The 25,581-nt window shown below is 45.0% G+C and overlaps 5 protein-coding genes and 3 non-coding genes across 10 annotated transcripts; all 8 read right to left on the bottom strand.

The window, feature by feature from the left end:
• Window positions 1-4,411: 4,411 nt before the first annotated feature.
• LOC108028599 (uncharacterized) lies at window positions 4,412-4,966 on the bottom strand. Its single transcript, XM_017100517.3, has 2 exons — window positions 4,767-4,966; window positions 4,412-4,703 (listed from the first exon to the last, which is right to left on the bottom strand). The coding sequence occupies exons 1-2, from the start codon at window positions 4,855-4,857 to the stop codon at window positions 4,486-4,488; spliced, it is 309 nt and encodes a 102-aa protein (XP_016956006.1). The 5' UTR covers window positions 4,858-4,966; the 3' UTR covers window positions 4,412-4,485.
• A 294-nt stretch (window positions 4,967-5,260) lies between these two features.
• Window positions 5,261-7,505, bottom strand: LOC108028596 (syntaxin-12). Of its 3 annotated transcripts, none has more exons than XM_017100513.3 (3): window positions 7,360-7,505; window positions 6,338-7,015; window positions 5,261-5,702 (listed from the first exon to the last, which is right to left on the bottom strand). In XM_017100513.3, the coding sequence occupies exons 2-3, from the start codon at window positions 7,011-7,013 to the stop codon at window positions 5,524-5,526; spliced, it is 855 nt and encodes a 284-aa protein (XP_016956002.1). In that variant the 5' UTR covers window positions 7,014-7,015; window positions 7,360-7,505; the 3' UTR covers window positions 5,261-5,523. The 3 variants fall into 3 exon arrangements, with proteins under 3 accessions (XP_016956002.1, XP_016956000.1, XP_016956001.1); XM_017100511.3 differs by having other exon boundaries at window positions 7,371-7,484; XM_017100512.3 differs by having other exon boundaries at window positions 7,079-7,469.
• A 562-nt stretch (window positions 7,506-8,067) lies between these two features.
• Window positions 8,068-10,703, bottom strand: LOC108028598 (40S ribosomal protein S4). The gene is made up of 6 exons (XM_017100515.3): window positions 10,617-10,703; window positions 10,175-10,207; window positions 9,799-10,057; window positions 9,637-9,734; window positions 8,630-8,801; window positions 8,068-8,402 (listed from the first exon to the last, which is right to left on the bottom strand). The coding sequence occupies exons 2-6, from the start codon at window positions 10,175-10,177 to the stop codon at window positions 8,149-8,151; spliced, it is 786 nt and encodes a 261-aa protein (XP_016956004.1). The 5' UTR covers window positions 10,178-10,207; window positions 10,617-10,703; the 3' UTR covers window positions 8,068-8,148.
• On the bottom strand, window positions 8,461-8,601 carry LOC122819088 (small nucleolar RNA psi28S-3327). The gene has a single exon (XR_006368539.1). It is a non-coding gene; the product is annotated as a small nucleolar RNA psi28S-3327 (small nucleolar RNA).
• On the bottom strand, window positions 8,904-9,046 carry LOC122819086 (small nucleolar RNA psi28S-3327). The gene has a single exon (XR_006368537.1). It is a non-coding gene; the product is annotated as a small nucleolar RNA psi28S-3327 (small nucleolar RNA).
• On the bottom strand, window positions 9,095-9,237 carry LOC122819087 (small nucleolar RNA psi28S-3327). Its single transcript, XR_006368538.1, has one exon. It is a non-coding gene; the product is annotated as a small nucleolar RNA psi28S-3327 (small nucleolar RNA).
• Window positions 10,704-11,548: 845 nt separating the features above from the next.
• On the bottom strand, window positions 11,549-15,743 carry LOC108028623 (serine/arginine repetitive matrix protein 1). The gene is made up of 4 exons (XM_017100543.3): window positions 15,295-15,743; window positions 13,911-15,136; window positions 13,240-13,841; window positions 11,549-13,178 (listed from the first exon to the last, which is right to left on the bottom strand). The coding sequence occupies exons 1-4, from the start codon at window positions 15,304-15,306 to the stop codon at window positions 12,088-12,090; spliced, it is 2,931 nt and encodes a 976-aa protein (XP_016956032.1). The 5' UTR covers window positions 15,307-15,743; the 3' UTR covers window positions 11,549-12,087.
• A 429-nt stretch (window positions 15,744-16,172) lies between these two features.
• On the bottom strand, window positions 16,173-24,055 carry LOC108028655 (uncharacterized). Its single transcript, XM_017100581.3, has 5 exons — window positions 23,709-24,055; window positions 17,683-17,870; window positions 17,455-17,612; window positions 17,180-17,357; window positions 16,173-16,753 (listed from the first exon to the last, which is right to left on the bottom strand). The coding sequence occupies exons 1-5, from the start codon at window positions 23,742-23,744 to the stop codon at window positions 16,570-16,572; spliced, it is 744 nt and encodes a 247-aa protein (XP_016956070.1). The 5' UTR covers window positions 23,745-24,055; the 3' UTR covers window positions 16,173-16,569.
• Window positions 24,056-25,581: the final 1,526 nt, after the last annotated feature.

Here is a 25,581-nt window from a genome sequence, read left to right as displayed (position 1 = left end):
CCGCCCAAAACCCTTCAAAATGGAAATGAAAGTCATTTAATAACGAAACCATTATGCAATCTTCGTGAGCTCATATGCTTTATGGAGCACATCGGCGAGGATATCAAATTGTATCCACAAGTCCAATTTAATTATAGCCGCGCCAGGCCCATCAAAGTTCCGATCCGATGCAGGTGCAAATGCAGAACCTTCGCAGTCGTCAGCGGTCCGAGCTCATTTTCGGTTCCACATTATTATTATCCACGCTCCCAGTCCGGTTTGGCCGGGAATGCCGGGCCACCGCTCTACAATTCATTTGCAAAGCGTATCCAAAAATGCTGATGGGATTATTATACGTTGTTGATCTGGGACTGGGGATATGCGACGCGACTGCAGGTGGAATATCTCAATGGCTGGGCAGGTCTTTATCTTTTTAATGCCGTGGATGGCTTTGTGTTTTTGTGCCTGCTGCCCCTGCATTTCGGCCTTAAGCCTTAATTTATGTATTAAAAGTTAGAAATCCGTGTGGACAGGTGAATTTCGTTGCCTGCCCTTCTCCTCCGGGCTCTCCCAAGGGCAGAGGTGTGTAATTTGGTAAAGGTATTGGAAGTGGTTCATTAATAATGCGGTGCGATATCGAAGGAACAGGTATATGTGAGCAATGGAATTTGTAGGAGCGGCACAAATGATAGGGAAGATAGAGCAATGGAGAAGAATCTGAATGAAATCATGTGCCGAAGCGAATTACTTGTAGCTCAAGATTAGTCGTGGTACTAGGCAAATCCTTAGGCAATCCTTTTCATTTAAGATATTTTATAGTGTTTATGAGATATATTTTTAATCAATCCATTATTTTAAGGATATATATTACATCATTTAAATCGTTATTTTTAGAGAACTTCCTTCTCTATTTTACACTCTATATTGTATTTATAAGAAATAGATTATATATTCCTTTAAGCCCACTATTTAGGGTCCCTTTTTAAAAAAAGTATATGAAATGTGAAAATGTCCTCTGGATTAACTACCAAAAATGTGGCCAAAACTTCCCCTTAATCCTGGCCTATTCTTTATAGGAATAATCCCTCTTTGAAAGGTGTAAAAAACCAAAAAGCGGAATACTTAATACACCCCAACGAAATAATAGACAAAACCCTGCTCATTGTCATTCATCATATAAATCAGAATTCGCCGAGGGACGGACAGGACATAGACTCGAACCAGGAACCAAAGCGTTCGATTGTATGCAAAAACAAAAATCATGAAAGCGGATTCGAGCGGAATGGGTCTTTGGCATGGACAGGGTCTGGTGTGGAATGCCGCAGGTGGCCGCCAGCAGTGGGCCTCCGTCGCTCGCTTTTCAAGTGTTTGCCATTGCAGTTGGACAAATTTACATGCGCGCCCCGCACACAATGAGACGGCGGATGGGCTGACCAGGTAACCAGGTAGCCGCGGTCCACGCTCCGTGCACTCTAAAAAAGGGGCTGATCTCTTTCAGAACTAATAAAAATATTTTCAAAATTCAATTTTCCATTTGTATTAATTTTTACTTTTTTATATTGAACGGTTGAACAAAATCTATTTTTTCTTGAAGAATGCAATTTAAAATAAATTAAAAAGTATAATGACAGCTTTAATGACAGATACCGAAACAAATCTTCCAACCAACATTTATTTTTAAATAATTTATTTTACTGGATTTTTATTTAAACTAGAACTTAAAAATATATAAAAATATATCCAGTTTTGGATTCAAGACAATAAAAACTAGCTAATTATTAACATTCATTTGGCAGCGATTTCTGGAAAATCTGGCTTAAGAAAGATATACAAATCCTTAAAATAGCATCAACAAGTACTTGATTTATATTAAAATCATAGAAAAGAAGTAAATATTTTTCCGAGTGCATAGAAAACTGCCGGCCGTTGCAGCGGCTACCTGGAATGTCCGACAGTGGGACACACGTCGCTATTCAAATAGGTCGCCGACCGACTGAAGGCAGCCAGCAAACGCAAAGGCAAACAGCAACGCATCATTTAAATGATGGAAAATGGAAAAAGGATGCTGGGCCGTGTGATTTCCGCTCTGGACACTGCTTTTTATCCTTTGTGAGTGCGGGAGTGTGTGAAAGGTGTCCGATCCTTTTGTTCGAAATATTTTAATTAAATGGACTGAGTTAAGCCCCGTGGGCTGGGGAAACGGCGGGTGATTGGGGGGTCGAATGGTCGGATGGATGAGTGCAGAGGCAAATCAATCAATTTCTGCCAAATGCGGTCAAAATGCAATGCTCAATTAAGTAAGCCATAAAATGAAATGCCAACGAGGGTGCATAAAACAATCACTTTGATGTGGGTAGCACGGACTACAGGACAGGCTTAAAGTTGAAATGGTTGCGTTTTTAAAAGCTTTTTGGCTCGTATGAATTTCCAAGTGTCCCTGCCATTGGCAATTCATTTTCTAATTGGGGTGTGCGAAAAGATTGACTGTTAATCAAGTGAAACGCCGGGCTAAGAGCCAAAAAAGTTTGTGGCATTTCTGAGATAGCATGTTAGGTATTTATTTGAATGCTCTAAGATACAGAAAAATATAAGTTAAGGTATGTTTTCAAATTAAAACCTTATGTGAGTGAGACATGGTAAAACTTTTCGAGATTTTCTTTATGTTCTTAAAACAATTTCTTATTTTTATCACTATTTATAAAGGGTTTTAGAAAATAAAATAGATATATGTACAGATATACATATATATAATTAAAACTTTGAATAATAATTTTAATAACTAATATTTAAAAAAAATTAAATTTGTCTAACCGAAATAATTAGGACCATTTTTTGATATTTTCAAATATGTATATTTCTTGTACTATTTTTGTTCATAAAGAATTCCTATAAATTCAAAAATATATATTTTTAGAACGTACAGTCTGAAAAGTGATTCCAACGATAATGTCTTAATGTATATGTTTTATAAATTACCGATTCATTAAAAACTTTAACACAAGACAGACCAGTTCCATAGCACATTCTAAACTCCCCAAAAGTGGAAAGTGTGCCGGGATAGGTGTCAAAAAGTTCCGAATGCCTGCTATCAACTGCTTCCTTCCGTTGCTAAAACTGCATATCCGAAAAGGTCTATCCTCCCAATTGCAGGCTGAGTGCCAAAATGCATTTGCATGCTGGGAGCACTTCAATTCTGGTGCTAAACTAAAAACGCAAAACGCTCAAAAAACGACTAACGAGCCAGCACCCGGGGATCCTGTCACCTGCTCTTCACCTGGACGGGCGAGGGCGGGGGCGCGGCTCATTTGCATGCGATTGAAAAGCGCGGAATCAAAGTGCTTGATATGAAAAGGTGAGGGGGCACAAAGGAAAAAAACAGAACAAAAACAAGCAATTGGCTGTGGATTTTTCCGGCTGCATGTGAGTGCGGGATGTGCTGGCTAATTAAAAGCACATCAAAAGCGGGCAGAATTTGCATAGCAAACGAAACGAAACGTTGCGAAAATTAAATAGAAATTGTTAGTTGCACTTTTTCCTTTTCACTTCGTCAAAGCTGCCAATGCCAAAAAAGTTTGTCATGAATAGCTGTCGTTAAAGGAGCGGAATTACGGAATTCTGGGCGGGCGGAGCCGCAGCGAATGGTCCAATAAATGTCAGCGCAGCAAACTTTGTTCGCCAACTATTTTTATAATTAAACAAACTGATTGTGATAAGTAGGAAGCTGAATGTCGAAGTTGTGCCAAGAGCGCGGCCAAAGGTCCGGTCATAAATTGGGCAAACGTCAAAGTTAGCAGTGTAGGGCTTGTTCAACGAGCCCTTGAGACAACACAGGGGCAAATTCAAAGCGGCCAACAAGAAAACTTAATGATGTTAAATATTTTTCGCTGGTTAGGCAGAGTCTTGATGAAAATGTCAACTTTTCCTTGAAGGTGAAGGTAGTAATTTAATATATATTTTTCACCAAGAAACGTTTTTTAAATGTCAAGGGTTTGACTGTTATATTTTTGACAAGACATAATAATTGCTTCTGGTTTCAATAGAGAATAAACATTTCCTTGTGAACCTTCTATGTATTATTGCTATGGACACATAGATCTATCACTTTAAAATAGTCCTTTGGCTATCTAATCTAATTAATTTAAAACAATTTTACGATGAAACGTATAGATCTTTCAGTATTACCCGAATCAACCTTTTATATAGAGCTACAATTTAAAATGTTCTGATGCAGCACAAATTATGAATGTATAGTAGTTAGTTATAAGAACACAAAATGGCACTTGTGTGTTAAGGTCCTGATCCATTGACAAGGCTACAAGTTAAGAATAACAAGCCCTCATACGTTGGTGGATATAGTTTTAAAGGTTTCTAACAGTCTTTTGGATATCAAACCTCTCTTTCTCCTACTTCCATATGAACTGCAACATTGTAGTCGGTTTAAAATGGTTTTACTATCAAATATGCAGGTCCTTGGGTTATCAACAATGGGCTTAGGCGTAAAGTAAACTATTCTGTGGACTTGGAGGTGCTGGCCGCCGCAGCCGCCTTCGCCTGGGAGGCGTGGTGCTTGGCCACCGCCTCCTGCGCCTTGCTCAGCTGGATGTAGCCCTCGTGGGCGCGGGATCGCAGCTCGCTTTCGACACTCTTGTTCACCGACTTGGAGATGACGGACTTGATCTTCTGGGTCTCGTTGAACTTGGCCTTCTTCGCCTGAATGGGGGCATCTAAAAGATATGCATAATAATTACTAGGTTCATGGTCTAATAAAACAACTTGTTGAGACTCACTGGAACGGCGGGTGAAGGCGGCTTGCTTTTGGTTTTTCTTTTTCTGTATGGAAGCGGGCAGCTTTGCCTTCTTGAACTTTCCTTGCGGCATCTTTAAAGTCCTTTGCTAATCAGGAAAATAAATAATAATATATTCTATATTCCGCAGCAGCACGTTGTTTTGGTTTTGGCTGAGTGTGACCCTCTTCCGACTATACCCATCGATAGCTTACCTATCGGCTGTGGTGGGCTGCCAACCTGCTCCGCCAATGGGCGCGCTTTTCAAAAGACTTCTTTGGTTCGGTTTAGTTTTATTTTCGATTGCTGGCTCACTTATTTGTAACTTGAAGTATTCAACATATATTTAAGGGATTTCTGAAGTCATATTCTGCTTCAGCGCTCCCCCCTCGCTTGCTTTAAACTAAACACAAAAATTTTACAAATCTCAATGCAAAACTTAAATTGTTCGCGATAATCGATTTAACAAGAAATCATTAACATTTAAAAGCGTTGAATATTGTTTATATGCAAGTTAAGTGGGATGCAGTATCCTTGTTTACGTATGTATATATTTATTTATAAATATGGTATTTGTTTATTTTTTGTTGTTTAGATTTTCCTCTACATTTTGTTGTCTTTGCTCACTTGGTGATTAAACAGAGTTCTCAACGATCGAATATTTTGTTTCTTATAAAAATCGTTTTACAAAAACCTAGCATGTGTTGTGTGTGGGTGTGTATGTTTGCGTGTGTAGAATGTGGGTGTACAAATAAAACAATTAACTGTTCAGTTTGGCAACGATAACGCCAGTTACGATTAAACCTATTATCACAGCGATCACCAGGAGTATCAAGATCTTGCGCCGGTAGCTCTGGCGACTCCTGGCCGCCTTGGCCAGCTGCGAGGTGCCATCCTCCACGTTGGCGGCCGTCTGCTCAATACTGTTCTCGATGAAGTCTGCGGAGAAATAGGATCCGATTAGAAAATGATAAACAAACATTCCTCAATATTTATATTAATTAAAGCCAAGCCAGTCTACTATCTTGTTTTCAAATAACCCAATTTGTGTCTTCTTTCTTTAATGCTTATCAGTGCTTATCAGCCTGTGCTTATTTATGAAACAAACGAAGTAATTGTTAGCCACAACATATTGACGGCTGGAAAAAAAGTTCAAGAGAAGCCAATAAACAGGAAACGAAGTTAAACTTTTCGAGTATCAATAAAGATAAGGGTTGTGGCATGATTTTTATAATACAAATTGTATTAATGAATATTTCATAAAGAAGGGAATTATTCGTATCATTAGTAGCAAAGTATTCATATAAAATCACAGATAATGAGTCATAATTTCTATCTGCGACAAGTCATTGTGGATTGCAAGTAAAGCCTGATAAAAGTAAGTTAGAAACAACTGATAAGCTCTGGATATTCTGTTGCGCCAACGGATTTCTCCATTTTCACCTTGTTGCATTACTGTGGCTCCATGAAGTATCGTAAATTGAGAACTTTAATTACGGTTTGTGGTTTTCAACCTGTGGTTTTGCGAGACCCCCTTAGAGGAAGGGTTTCGCATGCTTTCAGAGGTTACTCACCCATCTGCTGGCCCTGATCGTGCACCAGGCCACTCAGCTTGGTCATGATCTGGTTGACATCGATGATGTCCGACTCAATCTGCTCGACCTGTCGCCGGCGCTCGTCGAGCATGTCGTGCTCCTGCTGCAGATTTGCCTGCTCCAGGCGCTGTTGCTGCAGCAGCTCCGAACGGGCGTTGGCCTCCACATCCTGGTCGGCGAAGTGCTGGGCCTGCTGCAGGGTCTGTCGCATGGCCGAAGAGATGCGGCGCTGCAGGTTGGAGTACTTCTCGACGACGCCGTGGAACTCGCGCGTGAGCTTCTCCAGCTGCAGCTTCTGCTGGCGATCTCCGTGGCGCACGACCGCCTGCATCCGCTGTAGGTCCTGGCTGGTGGTCTGCACCCGGGCATTGCACTTCGTGTTGATGGCGTGCACCTTCTCGCGCAGATTAGGCAAGTCCTTTGGTGTGCCGATGAGCTTCAGCTGCTTCTCCAGCTGCTTGGTGCTGCTGTGGATCGCAGTGATGTTGTGCCCGATGTCCTCGCTGAGGGACATGAACTCCGTGGGGCTGAACCCAGACGACCCGCCGGCTGCCGCAAAGCTCACCTCGGGCGTGGAATCCGCCATGGCTCCATAGTCCCGGTGGGGGCCTCCGCCGCCGCCTCCTCCTCCTGGGTTGTTCAAGGCCTGGGACATATCTGTAAGTGCATATCTCTGTGAGCTCAAAGCGGGCGCTTGGAAAATAGGCCGACATTTAATACCACTCTCGAGCAAACAGACAAATCCCTACAAATGATTCACAAGCAGTGTTGTTTTTGTTTTCCCCGTCGTCGCCGTCGCTGTGGTTGTTGTTGTTGTCGCCAACTTATCAACATATGATGTTCGCGCGTGTGTGTGTACCATCCGTGTGTGTCAGTGCGCGGTGCATCGGTGTATGGGTGGGCAACATTTACGTGTTTTCTTCTTCGCATATGATTTGCCCCGGGGGGCGGGGGCTCCTCTAGGGCTTCCGCCCGACCAAGGAATGCAAAACCGGGATTACCTGGTACTTACTTCGCAGCGAGTTCGGTTCCGTGGACGCACAATGTCAGCGCACAAAGCCTTTCACCACACAAAATACAATGATAATTCTGCAGCAGCAGGGAGCAGTGTGACCGGAGCTTTCGTGGCGCGCGTTCTATCGATGCTGGGGGCGGGCTATCGATTAATTGGGCGCCAACTCTGGCCCCCATGCACCGCAAGGGGGTTAGCTTAACCCCTACCTTGTGGTGGAGTAACCTTTCTTATTGGAAATTTAGATTACTTTTTTTTAGCAATTTAAATTAGTATTTAAAATAATACATATCAAGGTTTTATAGGTTTATAGAAAAATAGGGTGAAGAAAAATTAACCTTACTAAAATTGAATTAGCCATCCTAGATAGAAATTCAAAGTCCCTTTTCTCGTCAAAATCCCATTCATTTTAAATGCCGAACTTAAAAAATCCATTTTTAGGCTTTCCAAAAATAATTTTTTAAAATCACTTCGACGTGTAGCCTGTAGCTCTTTTAGCTAAACTGAAAATAAAATAATCTATTCAAACCTTAAATTAATTCACGCCTTTCCAAGGTGCTTAAAACAAAAATCAAGTTCTTTTTATATCACAAAACCATGTTTTTCTTTTGCTCTTCAATCATTTGCAAACACTAATATTACCTACTGTCAGTTAATCCCAGATTCAGTCTACCTCTTGCAAAGGAAAACACATGCGTTACGTTCTTGGCTTGTAATTCCGTAGCTTAACGTACAGAGTGTTATGCTAAAAGGTAAAAATCCTTAAACTCCTGGGTTCTTAGTGGGTCTTGGCGGCCAGACGCTTGTCGCGCTCCTCCGAGATGCTCAGCTTGACACCCTTGCCCTTGGGCAGGGAGATGTAGGGCTTGTTGCCCTTGCCAATGATGAACACGTTGGTCAAACGGGTGGCGAACACATGGCCCTGGGAGTCCTTAATGTGCACAATGTCGAAGGATCCGGGGTGACGCTCGCGGTTGACAACGGTGCCGACACGTCCCAAATTCCTGCCTCCGGTGATCATGCAGAGGTTGCCTGTGGAGCGAAAAAAACGTTTGTTAGTTGTCATCAAACTAATAAATTGATTTTAAACGACTGTCATTGCACGTAAAGTTACTGGAACGACTGTGGATTGCCGAATCAGAGACCGTCGTGACAAAAAATGCTCTTGGCTTTTTGTTTTTGAACCACGCAACTTTGACAAACGTTTTGTGGTCTTCGAACCAGCCAATGAAAATCGCTCATGGATAGCTTTTCCTTACCGGAATCGAACTTGATGTAGTCGGTGATCTTGCCGGTGGCAATGTCGACCTGCACGGTGTCGTTGGCGTGGATCAGGGGATCCGGGTAGCGGATGGTGCGACCGTCGTGTGTCACCAGGAATGGCACTCCCTTGGCGCCCAGCTGGTTCTTCTTGACCTTGCACAGCTTGTACTGCAAGGGAGAATACGAAAGTTGGGGTTACTTAAAAATGTTACGAATATTTAGGTGTAATAGTCGATGTCCCTATATCCCTATATGTTTATACATTGATCCATTTGTAATTGCACGTAAAAGTTACTGAAACGACTGTGGAATGCCGAGACAGAGACCGTCGTATCAAAAATTGCTTTGGGCTTTGATTTGAACCAGTTAACACATGGCAACAGGCGAAAATCGGTCTTCGACAAAGCCCACTCACATCTATCCTTATTAATTTGGTTTACTTATTCTGTACACATTGATTCTATTGTAATTGCACGTAAAAGTTACTGAAACGACTGTGGAATGCCGAGACAGAGACCGTCGTATCAAAAATTGCTTTGGGCTTCGTTTTGAACCATTTTACGCACTATCCTACACGCAAAACAGTCTTCGACAAAGCCCTTTCAAGCCATCTCGCTAAAGCTTTAATATAAATTACTTTGTATTTACCAAGCTAAGTATAGGTTTTCAAAAACAGCATTTTAAAAATTGGCAGGAAATGTATTTGTTATAAATATTAAACATTAAAGTGCTCGAACTATAAACACTTGATGAATAAATTCAAGTCACTGTTTTTCTGACGAAAAAGGAATAGTTCTTTCTGTTTCAAATAATTGGTTTTGAAATAAAACTAATTTTGAGATAAGCAACGAACTCTGGTTAATCCTGAGTTATCAATAACCCAAAGTAAGATAACTTAATAAGTTTTCATAACAAAACAAAGTTTTAGCTGGATACCACGCACTCCCGATAACAAATAGATCACTTTTGGAGGAGTTTCCCTAAGAGGGCATCAATAACTCACCTTGGCCTCCTCGGCGGAGATGCGGTGGATGGTGAAGCGGCCCTTCACGTCGTAGACCAGACGGAAGAACTCACCGGTCTTCTCGAGGGTGATGACATCTACAACGGGTTAAGAGAAGCATTAGGTCAGGCCATGCCTTGGACAACCCTCTGCAGAACTCACCCATGAAGCCAGCGGGGTAGGTGGGGTCGGTGCGGACCTTTCCGTCGACCTTGACCAAGCGCTGCATGACGATTTTGGTCACCTCGGCGCCGTTGAGGGCGTACTTCAAGCGGTTTCTCAGGAAGATGAGCAGGGGCAGCGACTCACGCAGCTTGTGGGGACCGGTCGAGGGACGTGGGGCGAAGACGCCTCCCAGCTTGTCCAACATCCATGCCTTGGGAGCGGCTAAACGCTTCAAATGCTTCTTGGGGCCACGCGCCTGTAAAAGGAGTTTAGGGTTTAGTAGTGTTCTCCATACTGCAGATTATGGCCAGCAAATAAGTTGAACATCCAGGGTTCCAACTTATTCAGCTTTTCTCTTCCTCAAAATACTCACCATGTTTGATTCACAATATTGTACGGGCGATCACTGCAAGTAAAGAAACAATAAAATATCAGTTTCGGATAACTTTCTGAGACGGTCCCCCCAAATAATGCCGATGATTTTTTCTGCATGCCGGATAACCATTCTCATCTTCCTTTCACAACAAATGTTTATAAACATGATGAAAATGGACAAAAATGTATCTTCAGAAACAACACGTGCCGTCCGTCGAGCAATACAGCCGGAAAAGTGTGAAGATTGAGGTGAAAATTACACTGGTACCCAATTTTCTAGCACAGGGGCACGTGTTTCATCAACGCGGAAACTCAGCGAAAAGGGTAAGGGAGGAAAAGGAGATTCCGGAGGTGGTCAGAAAAATTGTGGCTGCGTTGGTTTGCCATGATAAAAACCCAATAAATTCACGAAAATTAACTCAAAAAAGAATAACACGTACCGTCCGTCGAGCAATACAACAGGAAAAGGAAGTTATTCCAGCGCAGTGTGGCCAGCCACCTAGCCGGGCGAAACCATAAAATACTAGATCTCAAGCAAAACGTTGAGCATGATTGCGAACATCGATGTTTCCACTTCTTACTGCATCCTTCGCTCTGTTATGTTGTATCTCAAGTATTCCATCTTGGCAAACATAACGTTAAAAATGTTTTAATTGCATTTATATGAATTTTTAACAACATAAGTTATCATTAGAGCCAATCCACCACTAATTTATTTAATTTATTCTCACATGAGGAACATGATGACTCCTTGTAAATTTGGAATTTCCGTTTTAGAACATTGATCGCCATGAACCAAAATTATAAAACGACTATTATCTAAAGTTTAATGTCCCAAATAAATATCAATTGTTCTGTATTTCAAGTAAGAACTCACAGGAATAAAGAACAATATAAATTTTCTACGAAGCGCAAAGAGTTTTACTCTTCTTTCTTAAATTCGAAATTGAAAGAAAAATAAATTAAAGATTTGTTGTGCCTCACTCTTCCAAAAAGTCCTTTTCAAATTGATAAACATTTTTTTGTTTTATTTTTCATATGTAAGTACATGAGTTGCTCCTGCAACAAATACAAACTTATGGAAATGCTTCTAAATATGTTTACGCTGAGTTGGAGTTTGGTTTGATAATAAAAAATAGTTAAATCTTTCAATCCAATTGGTGATTGCAAACGCGTCGCATTGCAAAATTTTTAAAAATACTGAATACTGAATGAATGCCCCAACTGAAATCATGCCAAAAGACATTATCGTAGTCCCGCTTTCTGGTCACACTAAAAAATACTAGATTTCACACGGCTGCATTGAGGGCGAACAATCGAGCCACGAAAAAATGTCGAACTTATCGGGATTTGAAAATATAAGTTGTTTCGGTAATTTTACAATTGTGTTTATTTTCTCATTTAGTTATGCCCCTCAAACACACAGTTCGCGCTTCAGGCATTATTAATTACATTCTGTAAAACCTACTTATAAATTAAACTGCAGCAACAATACAATTTGCCAAACTGTATTACGCTTGTTTATGTCATCCTTGCTTTCTTTTTGTGTTTTCAATGCTTTTATACGGGGATCTATGCATTTAAAACCACTCGGGGCTAAATAGTTGTAATGGTTAATTCAGTTTTTAATTTTTTTGTACATAATACAAACTGTATTCATTCGCTTAGTGTTGGCTCGCTAATTTAGTCGCTACTTTTCTGTTTAGGCGAAAGAACTTAACGTTATGTGAAATACATTTTAAGAAATACAATGTATGCAGTTAATGAATGTATAGTTGGTTTAAATGTATATTTCTATTTTAATGGCTACGTACGTCTGTCTGGGGGCGAGGGATTCTCGATGAGGGGATGAGTTGGGGGTCAGTATTTTGGGAGTGAAGTGGGCAATCATTCTCGCGTTTAGTCTGTCGTTCAGTCCAGTTTCTTCATCGACTTGAGGGCTCGTTCCCGCAACTGCTTCTCGAGGTCCTCGTTGATGACCCCCGGTACGGAAGCGCCCGGCAGCAGTAGCGGCAGCTTGCCTGTGTTGCCATTCCTCTTGGCCGCCCCCGACGACGGCTGCTCCTCATCATCGCTGCTGCCCTGGGAGCTGCTGTCCGCCCGCGATTTTCCGGCACTGCTCTTCCGCTTGTGCTTCTTATGCTTCTTGCTCTTCTTGCTGTGCTTCTTGTGTTTCTTATGCTTCTTGCGCTTGGATGATGCCTCGGAGTCGCTGTCGCTCGAGTCCACCGCCTTCTTGGCCTTCTTGCGCTTCTTCTTGGGCACATGCTCGTCCTCCGAGTCGCTGTTTCCGTTGCCTGCCTCTCCGACCTCGTCGCGACGTGTCTTCTTATGGCTACGCTTGCGGCTGCTCGTCGACTCCTCATCGCCGCTGGACGTTCCCGCCCGCTTGGCTTTCTTGTCCGAGCGCCGCTTGTCCTTCTCGCGCTCCTTCTCCTTTTCCTTTAGAGCCGCCGCCTCCTTCTCCTTTTCCTTCTGCTGCTGCAGCTTCTTCTTGAGCCTCTCATCCCCACTGGAGTTGTCCTCGTCGTCACTCTGTTCGCTGCTCGATGAACTCTCCGAGCTGCGACGCGACTTCTCCTTCGACTTTCTCTTGGCCGCCACTGCTCCCGGTGGCTGCTTCTTGCGACGCGGCGGTTCCTCGCTGTCATCGCTGTCGGCGCTGCTGTCCGAGCTGCTGCTCTGACTCTGGTCGCGGGTTTTCTTTGGCGCCGCTTTAGTAGCAGCTAGTCGCTCGTGGCGCTTAAGGAACGGCGAGGGCGTGCGGGACAGACTGGCGTAGCTGCTGCGCACGGCTGCAGGCTCGTCCAGCACAATGATGGTTTCTGACTTTTGTGCCGTCGCCGCCACTTTAGCTTGTCGCTCGTGGGACTTAAGGAACGGAGATGGCGTGCGGGACAGCACAATGATGGTTTCCGGCTTGGCTGCTTTGCGCTGCTGCTCCTCGCGACAGAGATCAATAGTGTTTACTGCCGGGCCAGTGTACTCCACCGAAGAGCGGCCTGAAATGAGTGGATACCACTTATATATTGCCCATCTTAAAGGTGATATTTTATCACTTACCAACTGGGCTATAACGTTTGCGACTGCGCCGTGAACTTGAGCGGCTGCGGCTTCTTTGACGACTCAGGCTGCGACTGCGGCTGCGACCGCGCTTCTCTGGCGGACTGGGGCTGCGCTGACGCTGCTGGCGGCCACCTGGTGAGCTACCCGATGACGATCGCCGATTTCTAGCAGGCGGCGGATTATCCCACCGATTCATGTGACCGCCACCGGGCGAGCTGCGCCGTTCCCTCGAGTTGGGGCGACGGTCTCGCGAATTTCGACGCTGCTGCGGCGACGAGAAGCGACGCCCTGGTCCCTGATGCGGCGAGAATTGCTTGCGGAACGGTTGGTTGTGCTGCATCGGCGACTGGCGGTGGTCGCGATTATAGCGATTCTGCTGCGGTGACTGACGTCTGTCGAAACGACCCATTCCACCACCGCCTCCACGTCCACCGCCTCCAGGACTATGTCTAGCCTGCCAGTGGATGCGTCCGCCACCGCGGAAGTTCGGAGATCCACCGCGGTGCTGCCACATCTGGCGGTGGCCGCCGCCACCGCGTCCACCACCACGTCCACCGCCTCTAAAATTCATCATGGGCGAGCGGCGACGATTGTTGAAGCTAATTGGAGAAAATGAGCAATATAACATTAGATAATACTTAGGTTATTGGACTACAAAAGCCACTAACCGTCTTGGGGAGCGAGAGTACCGCATGGGCGAGCGTGACAGTCGCCGCGATCTCGACCTACGTCGTGAGTTGGAGCGCTGGAATCGATTGCCACCGCCATTATCCTGTCGCATAGGGCTGCGTCCGCGGGGAGAGAAGCGTCTGCCACCTCCTCTGCGATTGCCCCCTCCACCGCCAAACTGCCTGCCTCGATCGTTTCCGCGCTCCATAGAACTGGCCGAGTCCCCGCGATTGTTGCGATACTGGCGCTTGTTCTGCACACTGTTCTTGTTGCGCCGATGCTCGAAATGGTCCTGGTTGCGCTCCGGCGACAGGGAGATGCTGCTGGAGCGTCCTCGTCGACGACTGCGACGCGAGGAGCTGCGGGAACGCGACCGCTTGGCGCTGGGCGAACGGGATCGGCTGCGAGGCGAGCGGGATCGAGACCGCGATCGTGAGCGCGACTTTCCCTTGGACGCCGGCGGCACCGGCGACTTGTCCACCGAGTGGCGTCCGTTAACAGTCTTGGCGGGTGTGGGCTCCCTCGAGCCCGCCTTTTTGCCGGATGTACGCGAGCGGGAACGCTGGTTAGAGCGCGAACGCGGCCGCCGGCTGGGGCGCCGCTCCCTGGAGGCGGGTCGAGCGGCCGAGGAGGAGCCCCGCTTGCGGATCTTGGCCGCCGCATTGGCGGCCGCCTCCCGAGCTGCACTGGGAACCGAACCGTTGTTGTTGGCCGGCTTCAACGAGCGGGATCTTGAGCGGGACTTTGAATTGGATCGGTCACGCGGGCGATCTCGCCTAGAACTGGCGCGCTGGGAGCGGGAACGGGATCTCGAGCGGTCCCGCTGCCGCTGCTCCTCCTCCCGTTTGAGTATCTCGTCCTTCTTCTGCTGTATGAACTCCGCCGGAATCCCCGAGTCGCTCTCCTGGGCGGAGAGGAGCAGGGCCCAGAGCTCGCCCATGAACTGGCGGGCATTCCTGCCGTTCAAGAAGCCCGTCATGTTGATCTGCATCTTCTTGGGGCACGGGTACTTCTCCTCCTCCAGCTGATTGTAAACGAACTCGACGACCACGTCGTCCTCGATGTGCAGGATGTCGGTGATCTTCTTGCTGATCCACGGACGCAGCACGTCCAGCTTCACCTTGGACATGTCCACCCGCTTGTTGAGGCAATCGCCGAACTTCATCTGCTTCATCAGCTTCTTCTCCTTGTCGCTAAAGCGGGTGTCCTGCTGCTGGTTGGTGCCCTATTTACGATTTACGATTTTTGGGGGGAAAAGCGAGCGTTTGTAGGACACGGGCATGGATGTGCCCAGGGGGGGAGAGAGAGAGGCGAATATGTGATGTGAGAAAACCGTTTATCGATTGGTTGTGCGGGGGGTGCCCCCCGTTCGCATGGGCTTACCGTGAACATCATCTTGGCTGCGTTTTCGTGAGTCTGCTGCGGGAAATTCGGTGCACTGCCGCCAATTCGTGGCCCCACTTCAGGCCAGGCACATTGGTTTTCTCGGGGCACGAAGTCGACTTAAAAATCCGAAATCCAATAAAAATATGTAACCCGGCACCACGCAAGTCGATTGTCTACGGGAAACACACACACACTCGCGCAGCGTCTTTTCGCCGTGCGTATGTGTGATGGCCGGGGATGCGATGCTTTTGCCTCGCTTGGAACGCAATCCTAACTCTCTCCTGTCGCGTTTTTCACTCGCTTGCACCTGCCGTGTCGCGGAAAACACCTTTTCTGCCAATTAGCGCGCAATCTCGCTGCAATTTTTCCTCGCAAAACACAAAATATATTCGTGAAAACGGTCTGCGCCAGTGATGGCAGCAGCGGCCCAAAACACGAGTATCGGCACGGGCGGAAAACTATCGAGTGCGCGTATCGGCAGTGGTCTGGCAACGCCGCGAAAAGCCAGTCGGATGGCAAACCTCTTATCGGATTTGAAAATGATCGTTATTTTTCTCTTATTGGTGAGAATTAGTTATAAGTGGAAGCGTTTCTAAATTATAATTGATCTCTTTTGATATTTGCCCTTATAAAACCGTTATCTTCTAGTGTTTTGGAATTGTAAGCTGTATTTCTGGGTTGTTTCTTTCCTTTCCTTCCTTCCTTATTTAAATGTTAAAAAATTTGGGTTGATTGTGACTTGAAAAATTAAGTGACCATAGCAACTTAAATATGGATGGATCATAAAATTTCTTAAAAAATTGAGAAGAACATGTAATATGTTGTAAAAAAAAATGAACTGAATGAAATTTATAATTTCTAGAATAAAACAAACCTTGTCACATTTCGAAACGAATGTTTTTATTTAGCATTTTCGAATGCCGTAGTTAGGGGTTCTAATAAATACACACTACAAATGCACGGCGGCATCAATTCAATTTTGTTTAAATTTAGACTTAACATTAGGATTTGATTATTTTTTGAGCAAAATTGCATTTCAATTTTATACAGCTGAGGGGGAATGAAAGAAGGATGAGAGATGGGGGAAAACATTAAATAACATTGCAAAATTGATTTCGCTACAAAAAATAATTCCTCTTTTTAAGTACACATTAATTTAGCCAGCCAGCCAGCTTGGCCCAGCTCCGCTCCGCTCTGCTCCGACCCAAAACTCGCTCAGTTCTTTTGGTTGCTGTTGGTGTTCCTGGTGGTTACCGCCTCCTCTGCCCGCTCCTAGGGTATCATGTTGGGCTCCTGGGCGGCGCCCGTCGAGTACTTGGGCTTGCAGACGCATCCGCTCTCCACCAGCACGTAATCCTGGCCAGTCAGCGTCACCGGGCCGAGGGGGATGACCAGGAAAAGGTAGGGCACATAGGTTTGCGTACACTCGCCCCGAACCACGTCGCACTCGGAGGACCTGGAATAAACCATGTTATTTAGATCTATTTGTTTTGATAAAGGTACTTTTAAATGAATTCTTTTCTGAATTATCAAAGTTTTTTTTATGTTTATAAAAAATGTATAATTTTAATGATTTCACTTCAAGTTCGGATGAAACATGGCAATTTTAGTGGTTCATATAATAAAGTGTATATGTATATATAATAAGGAAGGCTTTTTTTAAGTTTTTGAAGCTAAACAGGTTTTGGAAATTTAAAAATTTTTTTACGTTGGATTCCTCATTGTTTTAACTTAACGTTCAGATGAGAATGTTGAGATGAGAAATCAACCTTGTTCTTAACTTTTAGACTTCATTTATTTAGTTTAAAATAGATAGATCACTAGGAACGGTTCCATTGGGGATGCGATACCCTTTAGCCTTTGCCTTCTTGGTCCTACTTACTCGCACACTTCGAAGACCACCTGCTGGAGGAGGTCGGGGAACTTCTGGACGATGGTCACCGGCTGACCGGAGGTCAGGCTAACCCCGTACATGGGCGCCGTGGTGTTGTAGCGAGTCTTGCAGAGACGCGCCGGCGTGTCGCTCTTGCACTGCGGCGTGGCGTTCTTCAGCGATCGACCTGCGACAGATCAGCGGCGATGAGGTGAGATTAGTCAATCAATCCATCACTCAATCGATCGATCCGTCGATCGACCGCTCGGTGGTGACCGACTTACCATAGCGACTGCTTCCGACGGCCTCGTTGTTCACCTCGTCGTAGGCCCTCAGTAGAGCACTGGTGGTTATGGCGGGGTCCAGTGTGCTGGGCAATTTGCTCTGGCGGCCACGTCGCGAGTTTCCGTTCCAGTTGGAGAAGGTGCGCGCCACGGCCGCGCTGCAGAGATCCCAATTAGGGGGTTATGGGCGTTAGAAAAGAAAGTTACCGACTTATGCCACTGACCCACCTTGGATACGGCGCATTGTTGGGCCCCAGGCAATCGAGTGAGTCCGTGAGCGCGTCGCCGGACAGGTACTTCAGGCCCCGCCCACCGCTGCAGCGGCTGGGCGGCGCATCATCGCTGCTGTAGCTCGGCCACAGCGCCGCGTTTGCGCAGGTGAGTGCGATGCTGATGACGCAGAGAGCCGTTAGGTGCTGCAAGCAAGCGATACGGATATGGGTTACGAAACGGTCGGAAAAGATTGTTTGCGGGGTTACCGGGCTCTCGAGAGTGGAGAGTTTGTTGAGGGAAGTTGTTTCAGTTTTAAAAAGATTATCAGATGCACTGTGATGTTTATTGTAATAATATTACTATAACTTTATTACAATAACAAATAAACTATACTTAAATAGTATATTAAAACCTTAACAATATTTTATAATGGGACATAGTTCAAACATAGTTTAAGAATTAAGAAACAAAAAGACAGAAATTTATATAGACACTCCTGCATGAGTCAAAAGAGATTCCCATGAAATGACTCAGTATCATAACAAATTTAATAATAGTTTTGTAAATTTTTTTCCTGCTTTCTATATCACTTCGATTGCCAGTAAATCAACTTTACAATAATCAAAATGGCAAAATGTCTTAATAACCAATTGAAAAATTACAATATTTTCATAAAATTAGTTCAATAAGAAATGTAAAGAAAACGTCTGTTTCGAAGGCTACTGATAAAAGGCTATAAACACAAGATGCGCAACGGCCGCAAAACTAAATGCGGTAGTCTTGATAGAATCTTGGGCTAAGTTCTAACGGGCAGTCGGTCGAGGGAAGTGCTGTGCTTTGCAGAAAGTACAACTAGTCTGTACTGCTGTTCCGTAAGAGTGGTAACGTGTTTTATGGACTGTCGTTGAACCGACGACCCTGACCCTGGCCCTGGCTAGATGGAGATGTGTGTTCTTGTCAAGCGTCTGTCTGGGGGACTCCACTCAGTTCCAGGAAAGGGCTTAAAAGTACGCCACTGCAGACGATGACGAAGGGTTTTATTTCCTTGGGGGCCCAGCCGATGAAAAGTTTCTATTTTCACATGCTTGACCCGCTTAGCCCCGAAATCCATAAACAAATTAATTAAGCTCATAAATAACCATCTTGCGGGGCATCGCACGTGAAAGTAAAAACAGAGAAGAAACGAAGCCCACGTTGAGAAGAAATGTTTATACCTACATGCATACATTCGTACAACATTTTTCAGTGGCACGGCATGCAAAGCTGACTTCTAATATGGTCTGAACTTTTTATTGCCTCTTCTCGTGGTTTTTACTTATCCGCTCGCCTGTATTTTCTTTCACTTTCTCTGTGCAGATTTGGCTGCTGATCAAGTGCCCGATCCGAGCCGAAAAACCCGTTTCGATTGAATTAAAATTGCAGCACAAAATTTGCCATTTTTACCTTTTTTTCATCGCATTTGACTTTCTGCTGAGAAAATCGCTGCACGTACGAACATGCGAAGCGATAATCGTAGCGTTTCTTGCAGCCTTTGTCCGACTGTCAATGGCGGAATACCGCAAATATTTCTTAATTGATATAAATATTTTCTTTCTATTATTGTTTTGTCTGGCGGCAGTTTGGTTCGCACATTTGGTAAGTTTGTTAGCCAACTTTCTTTTCAGTACGACTCATTTGACAAAAAAAAAGTAGGAAAAACGAAGAGGCCATAATGGTCATTGCGTGTGCGCTGCGCTGGTGGGAAAAACGAAAGCGAAATTCTATTATTTAATTCTTTTCACATTCATTACCCGTATTTAATGGGCCTTTGGGAGCGGGAAAGGCGCTTACACACGTGCAGAGAGCCCTAATGTTGGATAGTGCAACGGCGGCCACAGCACTCTCACCGTGCCTTTTGTCGAATTCTTCTGTGGGCTTCGGGCTCATTAAACGCGCTTTTCTCGACATTGTCATTTCGTTGGTCCGACTTTCCGTTTTTATGACTCTTCAGCAATTTCGTTTAATAAATGCTCGCGGTCCCCTCTTAATTCGACATTAAAGCAGACGGTACGGGGTAGTACCCCTTGGGACCCGGAGAAGCCATTGCCATTTGAACCTGTCACAAGACGTATTTCTACCTGGTAATTGCCCTCTTGATTGGGCCTTCGTCTCCTAATGAGGCGACTTTCTTAGGTCTGCGAGGGTTTATTGAAGTGATTGCGGCATGACTGTACCGAATGCAAATAATTTCGAACCGCCAGCACATAATTGGGCTTTGGAAATCAGCAAATCACGCATTAATCAAAAAGCCATTGACGATCCGTTGACAATTTCAGCCTGCCTCGTCATTTGGCTTACATAACAACAAAAGCAACAAAGTGCACTACATGCTTTTTCCCTGCCTTGCTTTGTATTTGCCAGCGAGGGAAGGAGACAGAAGAACCAAGCCAGGCTTAGAAGAATTTGGAGATGGGAGCGTGATTTTTTTGTTCAAGCGAAAAAACAGGCATTTAAAATTATCCTCATTTATTGAATGACTCATAAACATAATAGTTATTACAGCACAGACTACAAGTGAAAATGTGTGTCAGGCCATATCTGAGCATTTTAGTTAAATGTTCTTTAAGCTTCCTAATATTTTGTAAAAAAGCATTCTCACTAAAGTATTAGAGTAATCTGCATTTGATTTTTGAATGCCATACAATTATGTATTGGATAAAGTAAAAAAATCTGAGCAATTCTTAAAGATAGTGCCGCGAAAAGCACGGCTTGGGACCATCTCTATAAAGAACCGAAGGCAAAGATACAGCACAACAGCAACAAACGGCAAAAAGAGACAAAGCGACGAGCAAAACTGTCAAGAGCAGCGGCTCCGTTCGTGGATCAGGTGCCGTTATAACGAGGTTAACGACCCACATCGCCATCTCCTTCGCTCTTTCTCGCTGGCATAAACAAACATTGGCGTTTAATAACAAATGAAATTAGATTCTAACAGCTCAGCTGGACGGGTGAAAATTGGTTTCGGGAAAGCACGGCTGCGTCGACAGATTATTGACAGCTTACAAATAGCCGCCAGTGCCTGCGACTTTGGCTGTGACTTTGACTTTGACTCTGCGATTTCGATTGCGCCCGCTGCACGCGACGCTGCTGGTGGCTAGGAACTGGTTTATTGATAAGCGCAGCCGTGGCGTAGCCCATAGCCCCGGGTATTCCATCGGAGGCCCCACCGCCCCACCTTGGTAATCGCGCTCCCAAGAGTTCCACATTCTCAATGGATGTCAGTGATAATGCATTGTGATTGAAACGAATCGAGAGAGAATTGTGCTTGGCCGTTGGCTTCGCTTGACTGACACAATTTCCCAAAGGCTTTTGTTCGTCGATTGTGGATCAGTTGGTCAGGAAAAGCCGATGAAAAGCAGAGGCCAATTGTTTGGGCGAACCTGTCAACGCGGAGTGCGTCGAAGAACTGGTAACAAAAAGATGCTAAACTTGGGCTTTAAAAGGAGTGTGTTATTCATTTATGAGGTTATTTTCGAACTGTGTTAATTGAGGGAGAGACTCTGATCGTAAAATCTATACCCAAATATTTATACACTGCTATAGATCGGAGGTTATGATCGATTGTGTACTGACTTGAACCTCTAGAGTTGCTGTTTCCATTTATCGATTATGCTATCGACCCCAGAACTGTAGTGTATGCAACGCAACTCTGAAACATTTTTTGCCTGTTCTCAGCACCGTTGCGCATTAGACCGTTTTTTTTATGCTGTGTTTTCCATTATTTTTTTCGTTCCGCGACAGACAACAAAGCCCGATGCCGTGATAACCCCGAAGCGACAAAACTTTCAATGGGTTTTTTCCCCGAAGAAGCGTCCGCTATGCAGATCACGTTTTCCCAGACCAGAAAAGAGCAGACCACAGAGCTAGAGCGGGACAGGTGCAATGGACCTGGCTTATTTCGCCCGCGGCTATCGCCGCCCCTTTCACTCCCCCGCACTCGGCTGCGGTCGTCGACAGCGGCGCTTTCATTTTTGGACCGCGTCCATTGTCCAGCTGGGATGGTGGGACTCGAATCGAATCCGAAGAATCCGTGGAAACGGGGCTGAGAGTGCGGCTCGGCTGACCAAGACTAGAACCGAGGTATTTTAAAGACAATGGCAGCGAACTGCCTGCAAGCAACACTTTTACTCATTACGCTCTCGGTTTTAGTCTAGATACATATCTGGGCAGAGGTTTCACTGGATAATTTGCATCATTATTTTCCGGGCATCCGAGTACTGTTACCTGTTGGCGCTACCCTAAAGCCGGCAATTAACACAAATGTATGACAATATTCTGACAATCGGAACTGGAAATATTTGACCCAGAACGCTGTGGCTAACAGTTCATAACTCCGTTTGCAAATAGTATAGGCACCTAGGGCCTGTTTGTCAGACCTGGAGCATGAATATCAGAGTGCGAGACGCTCGAACGAGAATCTTCTGCCTGTGGGGCATATCCAGAACCAGACGGCCGCAACCCATAAAATCAAAGTATGAATATATTTAGCCTACTTTTTATAAAATTTTTATTTCGCTTTTGCTCTGGGCACGGTCGGCTCTCGAGCATTTAGGCGACGCTTTGGGAATCAGCTTTGAATCATCGCTACAGTGAAAACAAAATCAGGTTTGTAACATTGATATACATATAAATATGGTTCATTTCAAAATGAACCTGGTAGTCAAGTATTCACTGGCAGAATGTAAAACTGATCAGTGATCAGCTTTGAATCTTCGCTATGGGACAAAAAGTTCTGGCGATCGATATAATATTGTTCACTTTAGGATGAACCCAATAATCAAGAATTCACTTGCAGAATGAATTACTGATCAGTTATAAGAACCTGAACCCAGCTTAATTATCACAGCTCATAATAGGGATTAAATCGGCAAACATATCATTAAAACATCACCATGGGTACAAGATCTTTTAGTAGACCCGTCTAATATTTAGATCTAGCGTTTTTTCCCCCGTGTGGAATGCGGGTAGGATGCTCAAATTTCAAAGCAGTGAAAACAACCGATCGAATCGAACTGCCGAAAGAAATCCAAGCCCCAGTCAAGGGAAATCGCTGACTAAGCGATTCGATCGTGGGCGTGTTTTTGCTTTCTCGCCAGCGAGCCCGATTAACATTTTCGTGAGTCCGAAGTCGGTCAAGTTCACAGAGGTTTCGGTGGTACCCAAGGGTTCTTAGCCCAGAATTTAAGGGCTTGCAGACTCGGATACCTCATAAAAACGTCGGGTAATGCCCAGAGGAATGCAGCTGCTTTCCGCAACCGCTGTGCCCAATCGCAGGGTCAGATCTCCTCCATCTCCTGCCGCATTCCTCGACCTCCTGACAGAGCCATATATCACTGGTCACCACAGCCGCGACCGCTCTCTAGCCCACACTCCACGCGGCTTTTGCCAATTCGAGTGCCAGGGCCTAGACGTGAGCCGCATACCTGTGTATACACACATATGTAGCCTAGTAAAAGTTATTTGGCCAAGGCAAATTCATTAAAAATTCGTCAAGACCGGCGAAAAGAAAGTCCAAGAAAGGTGCTAATTCATGCCATCGCCCGATCGGGCCGGGGAAATGGGTCGAGGTGGGCGCTACGCCGGGGCCCAGTTGGAGCACTCCCCGCATCCACATCCCAGAGTCCGAATGTCCCAGCCCATCGGAACCCAACCCATGCCATCGCTCCACGCCAGGCACTTAGTGGACCACCACCGAAGGTGTTGCCTGCTGCACGGGCTGCCCGGGCTGCATGTGTGCTCACTTATAGCCGCACATATAGCCATGTTATGTGTGTTCTTTATGCCAGAGCCAGGCCACACCATCATACTGGTTTCCAAAAGGAAGACGGCGGCGACGACGACGACGACGACGCGGAGACGAGAACAATGCCAAGTTCAGGCCAGGCAAAAATATAAAAAGACGTGTAAAGCGGAGAGAAGTGTAAGAGATCTTGCAGCTGCCTCTCCTTGTGGGCGCTACGGCTTTAGTGTCTTTATTTTTTGTGCTTATTGGGGTCACTTACTTTGACAGAACTTCTTCTTAAGCACCGGTATTCCATTTTGTAGCTGCGTGTGTTGGCTGGAGGGGCTGCTTGGTCGTTGGATGGTTGGATCGTTGGATCGTTGGGTTATTGGCTGTACTTGGGCACTTGAGGTGTGTTCTGTCGAACGTCTCGTGTATCGTGTCTGCTGTCTGGCCTCGTCCGATTCGAATTGGCTTTTCACTACACTTCACGAAACGACGGGTATCACACGGAACGGATCGCCTGGGCCGCTGATTTCACTGGAAGCCCTCTTTGTAGCTCTTTGGGGTACGCGCGCCTGACAACCGACCAGCTCGAGCGCTCAACCTGAACTGACGGACCAGGTAACGTTTACCATTCCTTAAGCACTTGGTGTGTCGCCGCTGCTAATGGGATCTTCGGCAGTATCGCACTCGTAACCTGTTGCCGTCGTGCCAAGTGTTGCTGCTGCAGATGTTGCTGCTGCTGCCGTCGCCGATGTTGCTGCTGCTGCCGCTGCTGCTGCAGAAGGGGCTGCCCGCTGGCATAGTGGGTGCCGATCTGGATACATGTGAATGCTCCGCAAGAAGCAGTCGCTGCAAAAGCAAGCCAGGAACACCAGGCAGTAGCACAGGCACACGAAGAGCACAAAGCCGACCAGAACTGACAGGATTATAGTCAGCAGCAGACTCATTCTGAGCCATATTGATTACTTCGAATTTCACTTTGACAAGTGCTGACGAATCTTGCCCGGCCGAACCCACAAGATCGCGTTCCCAAAGTTGGATTTATGAGCCAGTGTCATTATGAGATTATTGGAAAATTTATACCATGCCCTTTAAATCTTTTGTTATAAATATTGGCCCTCTATCTTAATAATAAAAGCACACAGAATGTGAATAAAATTAGTTCCTGAAATGTTGCCTCTGTGTAAACTGTTTGAAGAAGCTGGATGCTCTGGACTATCCTATAAATTGAAGATCTTGTTAGGAAAAATACAATTTTTATCTAAGTAATGCAAGTCAATCAATCTCATTATTTGATTACAGAGGATTAGGAAAATCCTATTATAGGCTTTAAAAATATTTGTCTTACTGTCTACAATGATTTATCCTCAATAGGATCATTTCATATTTCCAACTGTCAAAGAAAAGAGATTTAAGGGAGGCTGCCATTGTTGAATTTATTGTCGCAAAATGTAAAAATGAAATATTTGAAACTGCTACACATCGGTGATTTAGGTTTGGACTAGTGCTGGACATCTTGGCTCCACTGTATCATCTATGTTCAGCACCACAGACTGCGCTGTGTCAATGGAGCGCGGTTCCGGAGGCTGCTGTGGAGGACCCTCCTCCCGGAAAAGCCGTGTCAGTCGAAGGGTCCTCATTATTATTCCGCCGCACCCACAGCAGCCCTTACAGCATCCGGTACAACAACACAGGGCGCAACCAATGACACTCACAATAATCACGAGGATTATCACTACCAGTACTATAATCGTTACTAGGGACATTTTCCTTGTTTTTTAGAGGGCGGAAGCTTAAACACAAGGTGAATTTAGAGGCTCCTATTTTCTTCCAAAGTAAGCAGGAACAACATAAATATTCCAAACTGTTTTTTATTTTTAGTTTTGACATATTACTCGTGACGGGTAGTAAATAGTTTTAAATAATAAAGGTCGAACGTCGTTGGTGTAGAACTAAGAAGTTCTTAGTGAGAATTATAATTATTTTCTGAAAATAAAAATATAAAACTATATTTTGTTCATTTTCCGTTCAGAAAAACTTTGTAATCAATCATGGATTAAAGCAATCTAACCTTATTTATCTATAGGGTTTTTTTATTAATTTTTTTGTGGAACTATTGCGTACCTTAAAACTTATACTGATAATAC

This window comes from Drosophila biarmipes, chromosome 3L (genome assembly GCF_025231255.1).
Source record: "Drosophila biarmipes strain raj3 chromosome 3L, RU_DBia_V1.1, whole genome shotgun sequence".
Classification (NCBI taxonomy): Eukaryota; Metazoa; Arthropoda; class Insecta; order Diptera; family Drosophilidae; genus Drosophila; species Drosophila biarmipes.
This window is presented reverse-complemented; position numbering and strand designations above follow the sequence as displayed.

Coding starts and splice junctions, on each gene's coding strand:
- LOC108028599 (XM_017100517.3), bottom strand. CDS start 4,857: ATGCCGCAAGGAAAGTTCAAGAAGGCAAAGCTGCCCGCTTCCATACAG. Junction 4,704..4,766: donor CGCCTTCACCCGCCGTTCCA/GTGAGTCTCAAC, acceptor CATATCTTTTAG/ATGCCCCCATTCAGGCGAAG.
- LOC108028596 (XM_017100513.3), bottom strand. CDS start 7,013: ATGTCCCAGGCCTTGAACAACCCAGGAGGAGGAGGCGGCGGCGGAGGC. Junction 5,703..6,337: donor CGATCAGGGCCAGCAGATGG/GTGAGTAACCTC, acceptor ATTTCTCCGCAG/ACTTCATCGAGAACAGTATT.
- LOC108028598 (XM_017100515.3), bottom strand. Junction 9,735..9,798: donor CTACCCCGCTGGCTTCATGG/GTGAGTTCTGCA, acceptor AACCCGTTGTAG/ATGTCATCACCCTCGAGAAG. Junction 8,802..9,636: donor TCTCCGCCGAGGAGGCCAAG/GTGAGTTATTGA, acceptor TCTCCCTTGCAG/TACAAGCTGTGCAAGGTCAA.
- LOC108028623 (XM_017100543.3), bottom strand. Junction 13,842..13,910: donor TACTCTCGCTCCCCAAGACG/GTTAGTGGCTTT, acceptor TTCTCCAATTAG/CTTCAACAATCGTCGCCGCT. Junction 13,179..13,239: donor CAAACGTTATAGCCCAGTTG/GTAAGTGATAAA, acceptor CACTCATTTCAG/GCCGCTCTTCGGTGGAGTAC.
- LOC108028655 (XM_017100581.3), bottom strand. CDS start 23,744: ATGGAATACCGGTGCTTAAGAAGAAGTTCTGTCAAA. Junction 17,871..23,708: donor TAAGAAGAAGTTCTGTCAAA/GTAAGTGACCCC, acceptor GCTTGCTTGCAG/CACCTAACGGCTCTCTGCGT. Junction 16,754..17,179: donor GTGGTCTTCGAAGTGTGCGA/GTAAGTAGGACC, acceptor GGTTTATTCCAG/GTCCTCCGAGTGCGACGTGG.